At 44.3% G+C, this 17,416-nt stretch overlaps 1 protein-coding gene across 1 annotated transcript in view; it reads right to left on the reverse strand.

Annotated features, from left to right (window-relative positions):
- pcmt1 (protein-L-isoaspartate (D-aspartate) O-methyltransferase) overlaps positions 1–17,083 on the reverse strand; it is a 40,208-nt gene extending 23,125 nt beyond the window's left edge. The window contains exons 1-2 of the mRNA XM_033026111.1: positions 16,892–17,083; positions 2,315–2,419 (exon numbers count right to left, since the gene is read on the reverse strand). Of these exons, the coding sequence (XP_032882002.1) occupies positions 2,315–2,419; positions 16,892–17,072 (286 nt within the window). The 5' untranslated portion in view covers positions 17,073–17,083. The remainder of the gene's footprint in view (positions 1–2,314; positions 2,420–16,891) is intronic.
- Positions 17,084–17,416: the final 333 nt, after the last annotated feature.

Below are 17,416 nucleotides of genomic sequence, written 5' to 3' on the forward strand. Positions count from 1 at the left end.
TTTCAATCAGATTACACATTGAAATATGAGCAAACTGTATATCTACATTATTTACTTCTAACTCTGAGGAGGTGAGTGATGCAAGAATGAAGATTAAAATGCCCGACACAATAAGCCATTTAGAATGGAGATGAGGAAACACTTTTTCACACAGAGAGTTGTGAGTCTGTGGAATTCTCTGCCTCAGAGGGCAGTGGAGGCCAGTTCTCTGGATACTTTAAAAAAAAGAGCTAGATAGGGCTCTTAAAGATAGCGGAGTCAGGGGATATGGGGAGAAGGCAGGAATGGGGTACTGATTGAGGATGATCAGCCATGATCACATTGAATGGTGCTGGTTCAAACGGGTCAAATGGTCTACTCCTGCACCTATTGTCTATTGTCTAATACTTTCCCAAACCATGTGCCTAGTTCTACATTTGTATTCTAGTCCACTTGACCATCAAATTGCTTAGATTTATTTTCATGTACGAAGTTCTCCCATTAACTGTAGAAAGCATCCTGATTGGTTACATCACTGGTGTGGTAATTCCAATGGACAGGAATGCATGAAGCTGCAGAGAGTGGTAGACTCAAACCCCGGTCCATCATAGGCATCCACTGTCAACGGCATCTATATGAGGCATTACCTAAAGGTGGCAGCATCTATCCTCAGACATCATCACCGTCTGAGCCATGCCCTTTCCTCATTGCTACCATTGGGCAGAAGTTACAGAAGCCTGAAATTGCACCTCAGCTTTAGGAAAAGCTATTTTCCTACAGCGGTCAGATTTTTGAAGCAAGCTGCATAATCGGCAATCCTACTTTGACAATGGAACATTTTTGCGTAACTTATTTCCAATTGTGAGCTAATTTTTTTACTTTTTTTGCAGTTTTCTCTTGTTATATCTTGCTGAATTTTGTAATTTGAAGTATAATTTATGGTTAATTTATGCTTTTGTTTGTTTGTCTGAGTTTGTGCTTGTGTTGCTACTGCAAGCAAGATTTTCATTTTAAAAATTTAAGAATTAAGAATTAAGAATTAAGAATTTAAAAAAATAGATAAATAAAGTGAGAGCAAGCTTGAAAAATAAGCTAATAGCAAATTAATTTAAAGTCTGATAAGCCAGACACATCAAAGTTGCATAGTAAATAAGTAGTACTGGTCACCATGCAATCAGGAGATGCTGGCAAATGCTCCAAAGCTCACACTGTCAAATGGGGATACTGTGGATAGGGTGAGCTGTTTTAAATATCTGGGAGTGCACATCTCTGAGGATATGACATGGACATCACACGCCGCAGCACTCGTGAGTAAGGCAAGGCAGCGCCTTTACCACCTCAGGCAATTGAGGAAATTCAGAGTGTCTCCGAGGATCCTCCAGTGCTTCTACTCAGCGGCTGTGGAAGGCATCTTGTCCGGAAATATTACCATCTGGTTTGGGAATTGCTCTGCCCAGGACAAGAAGGCTCTGCAGAGTAGTGCGTTCGGCCGAACGCACTATGGGAACTTCACTCGCCCCCCCCTGCAGGAACTATACATCAGGAGGTGCAACTCCAGAGCTAATAAAATCATGGGAGACCCCTTCCACCCCTGCAACGGACTGTTCCAGCTGCTACGGTCAGGCAAACGCCTCCGTTGCCATGCTGTGAGAACGGAGAGGTTGAGAAGGAGTTTCTTCCCAGAGGCCATTAGGACTGTAAACTCCTATCTCACCAGGGACTAACTTTTACTGTACCACTCTACTGCTTTTTTTTAATAAAAGTGCTGTTTTTTCCCTTTTTCCTTCCGCCCACAATATTTAATATGTAAAATAATATGTGATTCTGTTCCATTCTGTTTGTAGTTTTTTTGGTTGTTTGCTTGTTTGTCTTTTTGCACAAAGTCCGCGAGCATTACCACTTTTCATTTCACTGCACATCTCATATGTGTATGTGACGAATAAACTTGACTTGACCTTTGTATCATTCTCAAACGTGGAGATGTTACATTTAATTCCTTAGTCTAAATCGTAAATATATATTGTAAATAACTGGGGTCCCAGCACCGAGTCATGCACAAGAGATGAAACAACAGAGTATTTATATTCACCATTTCATTTCTAACAAGGGTGTTTTGGGGACAAAAGAGAAAAACACCCTTTGTGGCTAGAAGTACCAATTCAAAATGACACATTACACGATTTCTGAACACAAGGCATGGAGGCAACAGTACACAGCTGCCAACACTAGGTCGCAGGTGGAAACATTGGAGCTGAATCAAAAATGTGCACATGGGGTTTGGTGGCAGGATCCAGTTCATTATTCAAGGAAGAGAAAATCCTTTGGAAATACTTACCTATCGACTGGGGGGAATCTGTGTAGGGGTTACTCTTTGCATAATGGCAACGATCAGTGGCCAACATTACTTGATAAACCTTCTCAGTCTTGATTATTCCATTTTCTGTAAACAAAAAAAAGAAACAATTAATGGAATCAATTTTCCCTCAATGTGGAGCAACAGTGCATTGCCACTAGGTACTATTTCAAACATCCCAGGAAACAAGGTAGATCTCAAGTGTGTAGGAAGGAAGGAAATGCTGGAGTAACTCAGTGGGTCAGGCAGCATCTCCGGAGAAAAGGAATGGGTGACAAGCGTTTTTTGTCGGAAACGCTTCTTCAGACCCCGGTAGATCTAAATGTTTGAATATTACAGTATAAAAATTAAAGTGAAGAAGTACAACGTAGCAAAGATAAGCGGGAAGCAAGAGGATTGGGTAATGTTTAAAGAACAAGAGAAGATAACAAAAAAGACAATACAGGAAGAAAAGATGAGGTACGAAGGTAAGCTAGCAGGATAGCAAAAGCTTCTTTAGGTATGTGAAGAGGAAAAAAATTAGTTAAGACCAAAGTTGGAACCTTGAAGACCGAAAAAGGTGAATTTATTATGGGGAACAAGGAAATGGCAGATGAGTTGAACAGGTACTTTGGATCTGTCTTCCCTAAGGAGGACACAAACAATCTTCCTGATATAGTAGTGGCCAGAGGATCTGGGGTGACGGAGGAACTGAAGGAAATCCACATTAGGCAGGAAATGGTGTTGGATAGACTGATGGGACTGAAGGCTGATAAATCCCCAGGGCCTGATGGTCTGCATCCCAGGGTACTTAAGGAAGTGGCTCTAGAAATCGTGGATGCATTGGTGATAATTTTCCAATGTTCTATCGATTCAGGATCAGTTCCAGTGGATTGGAGGGTAGCTAATGTTATCCCACTTTTTAAGAAAGGCAGGAGAGAGAAAACAGGGAATTATAGACCAGTTAGCCTGACATCGGTGGTGGGGAAGATGCTGGAGTCAATTATAAAAGATGAGATAGCCGCACATTTGGATAGCAGTAACAGGATTGGTCCGAGTCAGCATGGGTTTATGAAGGGGAAACCATGCTTGACTAATCTTCTGGAATTTTTTGAAGATGAAACTAGGAAAATGGACAAGAGAGCCAGTGGATGTAGTGTACCTGGACTTTCAGAAAGCATTTGAAAAGGTCCCACATAGGAGATTAGTGGGCAAAATTAAGGCACATGGTATTGGGGGTAGAGTGCTGACATGGATAGAGAAGTGAAGGTACACAAAAATGCTGGAGAAACTCAGCGGGTGCAGCAGCATCTATGGAGCGAAGGAAATAGGTGACGTTTCGGGCCGAAACCCTTCTTCAGACTGATCGAATAAACTTGACTTGACCTTTGTATCATTCTCAAACGTGGAGATGTTACATTTAATTCCTTAGTCTAAATCGTAAATATATACGAAGAAGGGTCTGAAGAAGGGTTTCGGCCCGAAACGTCACCTATTTCCTTCGCTCCATAGATGCTGCTGCACCCGCTGAGTTTCTCCAGCATTTTTGTGTACCTTCGATCTTCCAGCATCTGCAGTTCCTTCTTGAACACATGGATAGAGAAGTGGTTGACAAACAGGAAACAAAGAGTAGGGATTAACGGGTCCCTCTCAGAATGGCAGGCAGTGACTAGTGGGGTACCGCAAGGCTCGGTGATGGTACCGCAGCTATTTACAATATACATCAATGATTTGGATGAAGAGAGGTGGCAGTGTGAACTGTGTGGAGGATGCTATGAGAATGCAGGGTGACTTGGACAGGTTGGGGGAGTGGGCAGATGCATGGCAGATGAAGTTTAATGCAGATAAATGTGAGGTTATCCACTTTGGTAGCAAAAACAGGAAGGCAGATTACTATCTAAACGGCGTCAAGTTGGGAAAAGGGGAAGTACAACGGGATCTGGGGGTCCTTGTACATCAGTCTATGAAAGTAAGCATGCAGGTACAGCAGGCAGTGAAGAAAGTGAATGGCATGTTGGCCTTTATAACAAGAGGAATCAAATATAGGAGCAAAGAGGTCTTCTGCAGTTGTACAGAGAGCTAGTGAGACCTCATCTGGAGTATTGTGTGCAGTTTTGGTCCCCTAATTTGAGAAAGGACATTCTTGCTATTGTGGGACTGCAGCGTAGGTTTACAAGGTTAATTTCCGGGATGGCGGGACTGTCATATGCTGAGAGAATGGAGCAGCTGGGCTTGTACACTCTGGAGTTTAGAAGGATGAGAGGGCATCTCATTGAAACATATAAGACTGTAAAGGGTTTGGACACACTAGAGGCAGGAAACATGTTCCCGGTGTTGGGGGAGTCCAGAACCAGGGGTCACAGTTTAAGAATAAGGAGTAAGCCGTTTAGAACGGAGACGAGGAAACACTTTTTCTCACAGAGAGTGGTGAGTCTGTGGAATTCTCTGCCTCAGAGGGCGGTGAAGGCAGGTTCTCTGGATGCTTTCAAGAGAGAGCTAGATAGGGCTCTTAAAAATAGCAAAGTCAGGGGATATGGGGAGAAGGCAGGAACGGGGTACTGATTGGGGGTGATCAGCCATGATCACATTGAATGGCGGTGCTGGCTCGAAGGGCCGAATGGCCTACTCCTGTGTCTATTATCTATTATTTAAGGCAGGAGCAATGCGCATTTAAATAACGTCAGCCATTCCCTGCAAAATTTTAGATGCTTGAAATTATGATTTGATTAAAATCACATACTGCAGAACTAATAAACATCTAAGGTCCATTTATGTATGTGGAAAATTGTGTTATGCCAGTAGAACAGTTAAGAAATTGATTTTTATAACAGTGTGTTTCCGTCTCCATATCCATAGCATGGTTTTGCTACCCATATCACATATTCAATGTGTATGCTCTCTCTTTTGCTTGTTCAATGATGATGTTTGAGGGCAGCTTTATCTGGTGAGCACTTCATCTACAACTTCAAAATTGAGTCAAAGACCTTTGTCTTCCCAGTTTTAAACCCATGAGAAAACATCATAGTTGAAGCTACTAAAAGAGACACATAGATTTTAACTCTTTTAGTACAAGAACAGATGTGCATCACCAGTCAATGTGATGGCTGATTTTTTAGCTCAGTGGCACCAACAGCCTACAATTCTGTGTAACAACACTCGCCAACCCACAAGGATTTCTTTTTATTTCACTTTTCAGCTTAACCCATTTATAATGCAAGAAAATTTGCATTATAGCTGGGAAGCAAAATAAAACAAGCATTGTTGCTCTGCACTTGTTTCTTCATTCTTATTGTACTCATTCAGTTCAAATATTTTTTATATGCCAGGCTTTAAAAAATTGTTCCAATAAACAACATTAGCTAACTGCTCTCCTAAATCACAAAATTAAATGACTATTCCACACAATGACAGGTTAGATCAGAGGGTGTCTGTACAAGATTCTAGTGAAGAAATACCACACCTGCCACAATATTATACCATTCTCATTTTTTTAATTAACCTTCACCAACTGGAGGCAATTATCAATGGCATTTGCAGGATTTAAAGCAAGGGTTCTCTATCTACATTCCACTGGCTGTTAATTGTAGGAATGAATTGCAGATCGACAGAACAGTATCTCTGGACAGAAGGAAAAGGTGATGTTTGGGTTGAGACCCTTTTTCAGACCGAGCGTCAGAAGAGAGGGAGTTACAGAGATAAGGGTATTATCTCTAACATCTTTGAAACTCTGTAACTTATCTCCATAACTCCCTCTCCCCTGACACTCGGTCTGAAGGGTCTCAACCCAAAATGTCACACATTCCTTCTGTCCAGAGATGCTGCCGGTCCTGCTGAGTTACCCCAGCATTTTGTATCTATCCGCTGGCTGTTTTAAGACGGGACGTTAAGTAAGGGGGTCTAAGCCTAGTTAAAGGATTATGACCAACTAGCAAGCAGAACCAGCAGTCTAATGGTTTGCAATGGGTTGGACTGCCATAGTACTCTCTGATAAATTAGTCAGTAAACATCAGTAAAAGTTTCCCCATCCACATGGAAAACATTCAAGGTTCATCAAGATTGCTTTAAACAAAAAACAAACTGAAAAATGCAAGATATTAATTCCAGCTACAATTATATAAATTCTAAGAAATTTCTCATGAAATCTAGGCAACATTAGATCTTGATTGATCGATATTTGTATGTAAATGCACAATAAACACAGATAACTTTAGCGTGCACACAAGCAAGCCAAGGCGAAGCTCAAACAGTAATTATCTACCAAAATGAAAGGATATCATCTGCATGAGATGTTTAAAAAATGCACTCTCCAATATAAATGGATCAACCAGTCCTCACTTTAGCTAGCTAGGTCAACAAGCAAATAATCAAGTGAAGGCTCAACAATTTACTGGAAAACCCCAAATTTAAAAAGAGACTCAAGAGTCCCCTATCCAATAACTAATAGAGCAAGGGAGGATGGGATGTTCATTTTTGAGATCCTTGTCTCTAAGCATGTGCTGAGAAGGAAAGTCCTTTAGTACAAAGCAGCTGGGGAAAACAGATTTTAAGAAATCTCCACAATCTTCACAACCCAAGCTAGAAAAATTACAGATCTTAACGTGTAGAAAGGAACTGCAGGTGCCGGTTTATACCGAAGGTAGACACAAAGTGTTGGAGTAACTCAGCGGGTCAGGCAGTATCTCTGGAGAAAAAGGACGGGTGACGGGACGGTTTCAGGTCGGGACCAGTTTTTCGCCCGAACTGAAATATCACCCATCCTTTTTCTCCAAAGATGCTGCCTGACCTGCTTAATTACTCCAACACTTCATGCCACTCTTCAGATTATAGATCTAGTAGAGCAAAAAAAAAAAAAAAACAGCTGGTCAGGCAGTATCTGTGGAGGGAGTGATATTTTGGATTTGGACCTTCTTCAGACTGATACAGATTTAGTTGCAAGTGTAATATTTAGGCTAAATAGCATCAGGAGCAGACTATTTTACCATTTCAGCATGCTCCATCATTCATCAAAATCAAAGCTGATCTCTCTCAGCAGTACTTTTATATTGCTCAACTCACTTAATATCCAGAACCTTATTACGTATGAACTGAATTCCACAGTCTGAAGGGAACTCTAAAGATTCACCACTCTCAGCATGAAAAAAAATGATCCTTGTATTGGTCCTAAATGGTTTATCACTCATTCAGAGACTGTGACCCGCCCCCCCAACCACCGTTGCAGATTTCCACGGCAGGAAAATCATCCTCCCTGCAGTGACCTGAAATAAATTTGTACGCTTGTAGGGATCAATCAATCTTCTGAACTCTGGTAACAATAAGCCTAGTCTCATTTCATATTGTAAATCTGCCAATCTTGGAATCAATCTGATGAATTTTCACTGCACTCGGAATAAAACTCTGCTAGCAATATTCCCGAGGCTCTTTATAACTGTCATTGATTTAGATTTCTATGTGTAGGAAGGAACTGCAGATGCTGGTTTCAACCGAAGATAGACACAAAAAGCTGGAGTAACTCAGCAGGACAAGCAGCATCCCTGGAGAGAAGGCATGGGTGACGTTTCGGGTCGAGACCCTTCTTCAGACTGGCTAGGGATAAGGGAAAAATGAGAGATTTGGACGATGATGTTGAGAGATAAAGTACAAGGAATGAAAGATATGCAAAAAAAGTGATGATGATAAAGGAAACAGACCATTGTTAGCTGTTTGTTTGGTGAAAACGAGAAGCTAGTGTGATTTGGGTGGAGGAGGGATAGAGAGGGAGTCTGGGTTAAAATGTGACCATAGAGTCGGAGAGCAGGAGGCATCACAGAGGGGGAGCAGTGAGAGAGGATGTGGCAGAACTCTCATCAGAGAGAGGAGGATAACTTCTTCAGAGATTTTGCAGTGGAGCAGACAACATGTGAAGGAAAGAACTGCAGATGAGGTTTGAAGAAGGCACAAAAAGCTGTATGTCTACTTTGAAGAAGTTCTCCTCTTTCCTGCCCTTGTTTGACTTGCCAAAATGCAAAACCTCACAATTATCTGCATTAAACTCCATTAGTTATGTACCGAGATAGTGAAAATTTTGTTTTTACATGCTATCCAGTCAAATCATGCATGAAGTAAAATAATGAAACAATTGTAAGGAGCATAAGAGGCAGTCTCCAGCGAGTTTAAGAGAGCAGAGGAACCAAACTAAATGAGTTAGAATAGATGCGAAACTAGCAGAATAATCAGGTAGTGGATTATCAGAGTTATGCACAGTCTGAAGAAGGGTTTCGGCCTGAAACGTTGCCTATTTCCTTCGCTCCATAGATGCTGCTGCACCCTCTGAGTTTCTCCAGCTTTTTTGTGTACCTTCGATTTTCCAGCATCTGCAGTTCCTTCTTGAACAACAGAGTTATGCACAGGTTCCCCTTTATATACCTTCGTAGCAATGCTCTTAACACAGTGGAATTGATAGTAGACTTTAAGAGAGCTCCCCCTCCCCTCCCCCACTCACCGTTAACAACACCACAGGTAGACAAAAATGCTGAAGAAACTCAGCGGGTGAGGCAGCATCTATGGAGCGAAGGAATAGGCGACGTTTCGGGTCGAGACCCTTCTTCAGACTGATGTGGGGGGGGCAGGAAAAAGAAAGGAAGAGGCACAGACAGTAGGCTGCGGGAAAGCTGGGAAGGGGAGGGGAAGGAGGGAGAAAGCAAGGACTGCCTGGAATAGGAGGTCAATGTTCAATACAACTGTACAAAAGGGACGGATTGCATCTTAACAGGTGTGGGACCAGCATTCTGGCAGGCAGGTTTGCCACTGCTACACGGGTGGTTTTAAACTGAATAAGGGGGGTGGGGTGTCGAATGGGCTAGTGGAGGATGGAGTTAAAGGGAAAGGGTTTCTTAAATGTGTGAGCGTAGAGACAGAGGGGTGTAAAATGAGGGTAGAAGCAATGGGTAGCAAGGTGAAAAGTAAAAGTGGCAGGCCGGAAAATCCAGGGCAAAAATCAAAAAGGGCCACTTTTCAACAAAATTGTATAAGGGGTAAGAGTGTTGTAAAAACAAGCCTGAAGGCTTTGTGTCTCAATGCAAGGAGCATTCGTAATAAGGTGGATGAGTTGAATGTGCAGATAGCTATTAATGACTATGATATAGTTGGGATCACGGAGACATGGCTCCAGGGTGACCAAGGCTGGGAGCTGAACATCCAGGGATATTCAATATTCAGGAGGGATAGAGAGAAAGGAAAAGGAGGTGGGGTAGCGTTGCTGATTAGAGAGGAGATTAACGCAATGGAAAGGAAGGACATTAGTTTGCAGGATGTGGAATCGGTATGGGTAGAGCTGCGAAACACTAAGGGGCAGAAAACGCTGGTGGGTGTTGTGTACAGGCCACCTAACAGTAGTAGTGAAGTTGGAGATGGTATCAAACAGGAAATTAGAAATGCGTGCGACAAAGGCAAAACCGTTATAATGGGTGACTTCAATCTACATATAGATTGGGTGAATCAAATTGGCAGGGGTGCTGAGGAAGAGGATTTTTTGGAATGTATGCGGGATAGTTATCTAAATCAACATGTAGATGAACCAACGAGAGAGCAGGCTATTTTAGACTGGGTATTGAGTAATGAGGAAGGGTTAGTTAGCAGTCTTGTTGTACGTGCCCCCTTGGGCAAGAGTGACCATAATATGGTTGAGTTCTTCATTAGGATGGAGAGTGACATTGTTAATTCAGAAACAATGGTTCTGAACTTAAAGAAAGGTAACTTTGAGGGTATGAGACGTGAATTGGCCAAGATTGACTGGCAATTAATTCTAAAAGGGTTGACGGTGGATATGCAATGGAAGACATTTAAAGACTGCATGGATGAACTACAAAAATTGTTCATCCCAGTTTGGCAAAAGAATAAACCAGGGAAGGTAGGGCATCCGTGGATAACAAGGGAAATCAGGGATAGTATCAAAGCGAAGGATGATGCGTACAAATTAGCCAGAAAAAGCAGCATACCGGAGGACTGGGAGAAATTCAGAGACCAGCAGAGGAGGACAAAGGGCTTAATTAGGAAAGGAAAAATAGATTATGAAAGAAAACTGGCAGGGAACATAAAAACTGACTGCAAAAGTTTTTATAGATATGTGAAAAGAAAGAGATTAGTTAAAACAAATGTAGGTCCCTTGCAGTCAAAAACGGGTGAGTTGATCATGGGGAACAAGGATATGGCGGACCAATTGAATAACTACTTTGGTTCCGTCTTCACTAAGGAAGACATAAATAATCTGCCGGAAATAGCAGGGGACCGCGGGTCAAAGGAGTTGGAGGAATTGAGTGAAATCCAGGTTAGCCGGGAAGTGGTGTTGGGTAAATTAAATGGATTAAAGGCCGATAAATCCCCAGGGCCAGATAGGCTGCATCCCAGAGTACTTAAGGAAGTAGCTCCAGAAATAGTGGATGCATTAGTAATAATCTTTCAAAACTCTTTAGATTCTGGAGTAGTTCCTGAGGATTGGCGGGTAGCAAACGTAACCCCACTTTTTAAGAAGGGAGGGAGAGAGAAAACTGGGGAATTACAGACCAGTTAGTCTAACATCGGTAGTGGGGAAACTGCTAGAATCAGTTATTAAAGATGGGATAGCTGCACATTTGGAAAGTGGTGAAATCATTGGACAAAGTCAGCATGGATTTACAAAAGGTAAATCATGTCTGACGAATCTTATAGAATTTTTCGAGGATGTAACTAGTAGCGTGGATAGGGGAGAACCAGTGGATGTGGTGTATCTGGACTTCCAGAAGGCTTTCGACAAGGTCCCACATAAGAGATTAGTTTACAAACTTAAAGCACACGGCATTGGGGGTTCAGTATTGATGTGGATAGAGAACTGGCTGGCAAACAGGAAGCAAAGAGTAGGAGTAAACGGGTCCTTTTCACAATGGCAGGCAGTGACTAGTGGGGTACCGCAAGGCTCAGTGCTGGGACCCCAGCTATTTACAATATATATTAATGATCTGGATGAGGGAATTGAAGGCAATATCTCCAAGTTTGCGGATGACACTAAGCTGGGGGGCAGTGTTAGCTGTGAGGAGGATGCTAGGAGACTGCAAGGTGACTTGGATAGGCTGGGTGAGTGGGCAAATGTTTGGCAGATGCAGTATAATGTGGATAAATGTGAGGTTATCCATTTTGGTGGCAAAAACAGGAAAGCAGACTATTATCTAAATGGTGGCCGACTAGGAAAAGGGGAGATGCAGCGAGACCTGGGTGTCATGGTACACCAGTCATTGAAAGTGGGCATGCAGGTGCAGCAGGCAGTGAAGAAAGCGAATGGTATGTTAGCTTTCATAGCAAAAGGATTTGAGTATAGGAGCAGGGAGGTTCTACTGCAGTTGTACAGGGTCTTGGTGAGACCACACCTGGAGTATTGCGTACAGTTTTGGTCTCCAAATCTGAGGAAGGACATTATTGCCATAGAGGGAGTGCAGAGAAGGTTCACCAGACTGATTCCTGGGATGTCAGGACTGTCTTATGAAGAAAGACTGGATAGACTTGGTTTATACTCTCTAGAATTTAGGAGATTGAGAGGGGATCTTATAGAAACTTACAAAATTCTTAAGGGGTTGGACAGGCTAGATGCAGGAAGATTGCTCGCGATGTTGGGGAAGTCCAGGACAAGGGGTCACAGCTTAAGGATAAGGGGGAAATCCTTTAAAACCGAGATGAGAAGAACTTTTTTCACACAGAGAGTGGTGAATCTCTGGAACTCCCTGCCACAGAGGGTAGTCGAGGCCAGTTCATTGGCTATATTTAAGAGGGAGTTAGATGTGGCCCTTGTGGCTAAGGGGATCAGAGGGTATGGAGAGAAGGCAGGTACGGGATACTGAGTTGGATGATCAGCCATGATCGTATTGAATGGCGGTGCAGGCTCGAAGGGCCGAATGGCCTACTCCTGCACCTAATTTCTATGTTTCTATGTTTCATACCACTGGGGTGTAAACTACCCAAGCGAAATATGAGGTGCTGCTCCTCCAATTTGCAGTGGGACTCACTCTGGCCATGGAGGAGGCCCAGGACGGTAAGTTTGGACTTGGAATGGGAGGTGGAGTTGAAGTCCTGAGCCACCGGGAGATCAGGTTGGTTATTGCGAACTGATCAGAGGTGTTGGGCGAAGCGATCACCAAGCCTGCGCTTGGTCTCATCGATGTAGAGCAGTTGGCACCTGGTACAACACCACAGTCTGTGGAGTCTTTTAAGTTCCTTGGAACCATCATCTCCAAGGATCTGAAATGGGGGGGCCACTATGGACTCCACAGTTAAAAAGGCCCAACAGAGGATATACATCCTGCAGCAGCTAAGGAAACACAATCTGCCACAGGCAATGATGGTCCAATTCGATACTGCCATTGTAGAGTCTGTCCTCACCTTCTTCATTATGGCCTGGTTTGACTCAGCCACCAAGCACGACATCCAGTGGCTGCAGCGAATCGTCCGATTAGCTGAGAAGGTTGTTGTCTGCAACCTTCCCCCCCATTGACAAACTGTACACTGCAAGGGCCAGGAAGCGAGCGGGTAAGATCATCTCTGACCCCTCTCACCCTGGCCACAAACTCTTGGAATCACTTCCCTCTGAAAGGCGACTCCTAACTGTCAAACTCGCCACATCCAGACATAAAAACAGCTTTTTTCCCCGTGAGTTGCAGCTCTACTCAATAACCAAAAGTCTGCAGCCTCCTTTTGTTCTGGTATTTAATTTAATTCACATGTTTAAACTATAATGTTTTATTATGAATGTTTAATGTTTTATGTGTCATTCTTAATTGTTACTGTATGCCATGTTGTTACTTGCAAGCGGAGCACAAAGGCAAATTCCTTGTATGTATACATACTAGGCCAATAAACTTATTCATTCATTTATTGCAAAAATCCCATGCTGAAGGCATTACTGGTGGAATTAATGCCACAATTTTCACAAAGTCAGCTTGGGCACTAATCCTCAATCGAAATTATTTATTTCAAGAAAAATTCACCAAGAATTGCTTAACTAGAATGATTGCATCTATGAATATTCAAAGCAACAAATGCTGCTTGGGTTAACACGTTTAAAAGCTCTAAAAATAGAGTCGCTGTAACTGAGGACCTCCGCCATAACATGATACTCAAATATTCTGACCTAAATAGGGGGTTATCACCACCTGCTTCCTCGGTATCTCAGTATCCTGCTGCCTCATGGTCAACTCTTTGTGGTGCTAAGACGTGGCAGTCCTATATAATTCCTGCTCTCCGCATCTGGAACACCTGGTGGTGAAGTGCCGTCCTTTCTACCTCCCGAGGGAATTCACCTCCATCAGCCTGACTGCAGTCTACACCCCACCCCAGGCAGATGTCCATCTGGCACTGGAGAAGCTGCACACCGTGGTCAACAATCACCAGACGGCTTACCCCCGAGGCATTTACCACCATAGCCAAGGACTTCAACAAAGCCAACCTTAAGAAATTGATCACTAACTTCCACCAACATGTCTCCTGCAGCACCAGAGGACCAAACACCCTCGACAACTGCTGCACGACCAACAAGGATGCCTATCTCTCTATCCCTCGCCCTCGCCTCGAACACCCCCAGAGGTGAGGACTGTACAGAGCTGGGGGGGGGGGGGGGGGGGGGGGGGGGGGGGGGGTGGAGGGTGGAACAACTCAAGGACTGCTTGGAGTATGTAGACTGGGCAATGTTCAGAGACTCAGCAACAGACATTAATGAATGAATATGCCACAATCGTTACAGACTTTATAAAGAAATGTATGGAGGACTGCATCCCAACAAGAACGGAGTGTTTCCTAACCAGAAGCCTTGGATCAGCCATGAGATCCGCATTCTTCGGAAGACCAGATCCCGGGCATTCAGGTCTGGAGATATAGAGGTCTACAAGAGGAACCTCTACTCCAAGCTGGAGGATGAGACGGATGTTCGGCAGCTGTGGCGGGGCTTGAATGCCATCACCTCCTACAAGGCAAAATCAGGAGGCAGCTCAAATGTCAGCGAAGCATCATTTTCTTACGAGCTCAATGCGTTCTACGCACGCTTTGATAGGGAGAACATGGATGTGCCTTCCCGAGCCTCCATTCGCCGTGATGGTATTTCAGTCAGTCACAGAGGCCGATGTCAGTAGATCCTTCAGGGGGGTGAACCCTCGGAAAGCGCTTGGACCTGATGGTACACCCAGTCGTGTTCTAAAAACCCGTGCGGACCAACTGGCTGGAGTTTTTAATGGACATTTTCAACCTCTCACTTCTGAGGTCTGAGGTTTCCACCTGCTTTAAAAGGACACCAATAATACCGGTGCCCAAGAAGAGCAAGGTGACGTGCCTCAATGACTATCGACCACCACCAACGTCTGTGGTGATGAAATGCTTTGAGAGGTTGATTATGGCGCATATCAACTCCTACCTTGACAAGAACCTCGACCCACTGCATATTTCCGAAGATCTCTTCTGGTCCCAGAACACTGATGCAATTATAAAGAAAGCACATCAGTGCCTCTACTTCCTGAGAAGATTACGGAGAGTCGGTATATCAAGGAGGACCCTCTCGAACTTCTACAGGTGCACAGTATAGAGCATACTGACCGGTTGCATCGTGACTTGGCAACTTAAGCGTCCAGGAGTGGAAAAGGATGCAAAAAGTTGTAAATACATATATACATATATTTTCATTCTATGGTATATGGACACACTGATCTGTTCTGTATTTATTCCGACAATATTCTGTTGTGCCGCAGCAAGCAAGAATTTCATTGTCCTATCTGGGACACGACAATAAACTCTCTTGACAGCTCATTGTGTACTAAGAGGCTTCTGTGTTTCCAATATTTGAACAGCTCTATGCTAATTGCAAAGCACCTTCAGGCTCTCACCTTGTACAAGACATTGGCGGTGGCACTTTTAGAGTATCGTGTTCAGTTTTTGTTACCCTGTGATAGGAAAGTTGTTAATCTGCAAACTGTTCTCCACAGTCCCTTGCTCTCCCTGACTTGTGTGAAAGGAGGAGTACATCTCTTTTGAACTGTCACTTAAAAATAGCAAAACAGTATGTTGGGATACCATCATATTTTTTCTCAATTACTACTGTGGGTCTGTACAATAGTTATTCAAAACTATGCACCAACAGCTATCCTCTCAGTTATGCTCAGTCATTCCGATACTGCAATAGACCTCGAGCTGTCAATTCACGCACAAGCAATCAGATTTTCACTTCTTCATTGAATGCAATATCTGAAAATAGCTTAATCAGTGAACAAAATAATACAAGAAATGCACAAAACAGTGTTTCAATCCCTCACACATTCTACATCATTTCATCAAATAATGACTAATATTTTACCTCACATCATACTATTTACCTGCACATCCCTCAATTACCTTAATATGTACAAAACAGGCATCCATCTATTGACATGCCCATGAGCCAATGCGTTTCAAAACATCAAGCATTGCAGTATAAAAAGACCCAAAATTGGTAGCAGTTATTACTGGGTTAGTTACTATCTGCGTGTATGTACTAATTGAGTGGATTGTGTAGGTGTAGGTAAATCACCCGTGCCAGTGACAAATTCCATTTGGAATATTTTGGAGCACCACGAAACCAAAACCAAAAAAGACATACTGTGGATAGGTGTTGTGCCACACAACAGTAACCAACTGTCTGCATAAGGGTCTCGACCCGAAACGTCACCTATAATTTTCTCCAAAAATGCTGCATGACTCACTGTTACTCCAGCATTTCGTGTCTATCGTCGGAGTAAACCAGCATCTGCAGCTCCTTCCTACACAGTAACCAACTAAGTCTGGACTGGTTTCATCTAATTGCACCAGGGACTCGCAGATCACCGCAAAACTGCAACGTCGCAGTCCACCGCAGTAACATTGATCCGGCTGACGAAGGAAGCTCGCCTTCTCTCCCCAGAGAGGCCACCTGACGTGCTGAGTGTTTACAACGTCTAATACGTTTATTGCAGATTTCCAGCACTTGTACATGTTTGATTTTCCAGTCCCTTTCACTTCCCGCATTGTGACGAGCCAAATTGGCCACGCCTGCTACGATCGGTCGGGCTTTGCCCTGCCCAACCCAACCTGTAAAGCCCTTCTAGAAGCTGAGCCCAGTCTCGCAGACGGATTAGAGATAGACACAAAATGCTAGAGTAACTCAGCCGGACAGGCAGCATCTCTGGAGAGAAGGGATGGGTGAGGTTTCGGGTCGAGACCCTTCTTCAGACTGAGAGTCAGGGGAGAGGGTCCAGATATATGGATGGGTGAGGTGTGAAAACGACAGATCAAAGCATTTTGTGTCTATCTTCGGTAAACCAACATCTGCAGTTCCTTCTACGAATATGATTGGAGACCCTCCCCTTGCAAGCCAGGCCCCTACACCAACTGCATGCTGAATAAACCGCCACACACCCCCTTCCAGCGGGCGGGGACAAGGAGTTACAAACCCCGAAGGGCGGAGATCCTACAGCAGACGCAGCTGCCGCCGCCGCCTCGGTAACCAGAGGCTGGGGAGGCGGCGGCGTCCGGCTCTGATGTGCCGCTGTCCGCGCCCCACCCGCCAGACAGGCAGACCGCACTCACTGCGCAGGTTGTTGACGAGCTCGGCTTGGCTGTCTCCGCCGCACTTCCACGCCATGCTGTGACACAGAGAGCGCAGCAGGTACAAGGCCGCCGTCAGCACCACGCCTGTGCACACCGCTCTACCCACAATACTGATCGCCTCCAGCGTCGACGCCCCTGCGACGTCACCGCCCGCCTCCATGACGCCACGACGCACGCTTCTAGCCCCGCCTGCCTCAGTGATGTCAAGACGTACACCTCTGGCCCCGCCTGCCTCAGTGATGTCAAGACGTACACCTCTGGCCCCGCCTGCCTCAGTGATGTTACGGGAGGCGTGTAGATGCGCGGCTGCTTCAAAAACTGCTTTAATTCCACCCTCAGCGGCGCTGTCGAGCTCGCCCACCGGCAGCAGTTTCTACCAAAGATTATAGAGGAGCTCTATACTCTTCTATAATCCTCTATAATCTTTGGTTTCTACGGTGCGGAATCGGCGTGGCTTGTGAGACTCTGCGGGACTTTTGGTGGGGAGGCTGCCGTTGCGCGCGC

Source organism: Amblyraja radiata, chromosome 8 (genome assembly GCF_010909765.2).
Source record: "Amblyraja radiata isolate CabotCenter1 chromosome 8, sAmbRad1.1.pri, whole genome shotgun sequence".
In the NCBI taxonomy this organism is placed as follows: Eukaryota; Metazoa; Chordata; class Chondrichthyes; order Rajiformes; family Rajidae; genus Amblyraja; species Amblyraja radiata.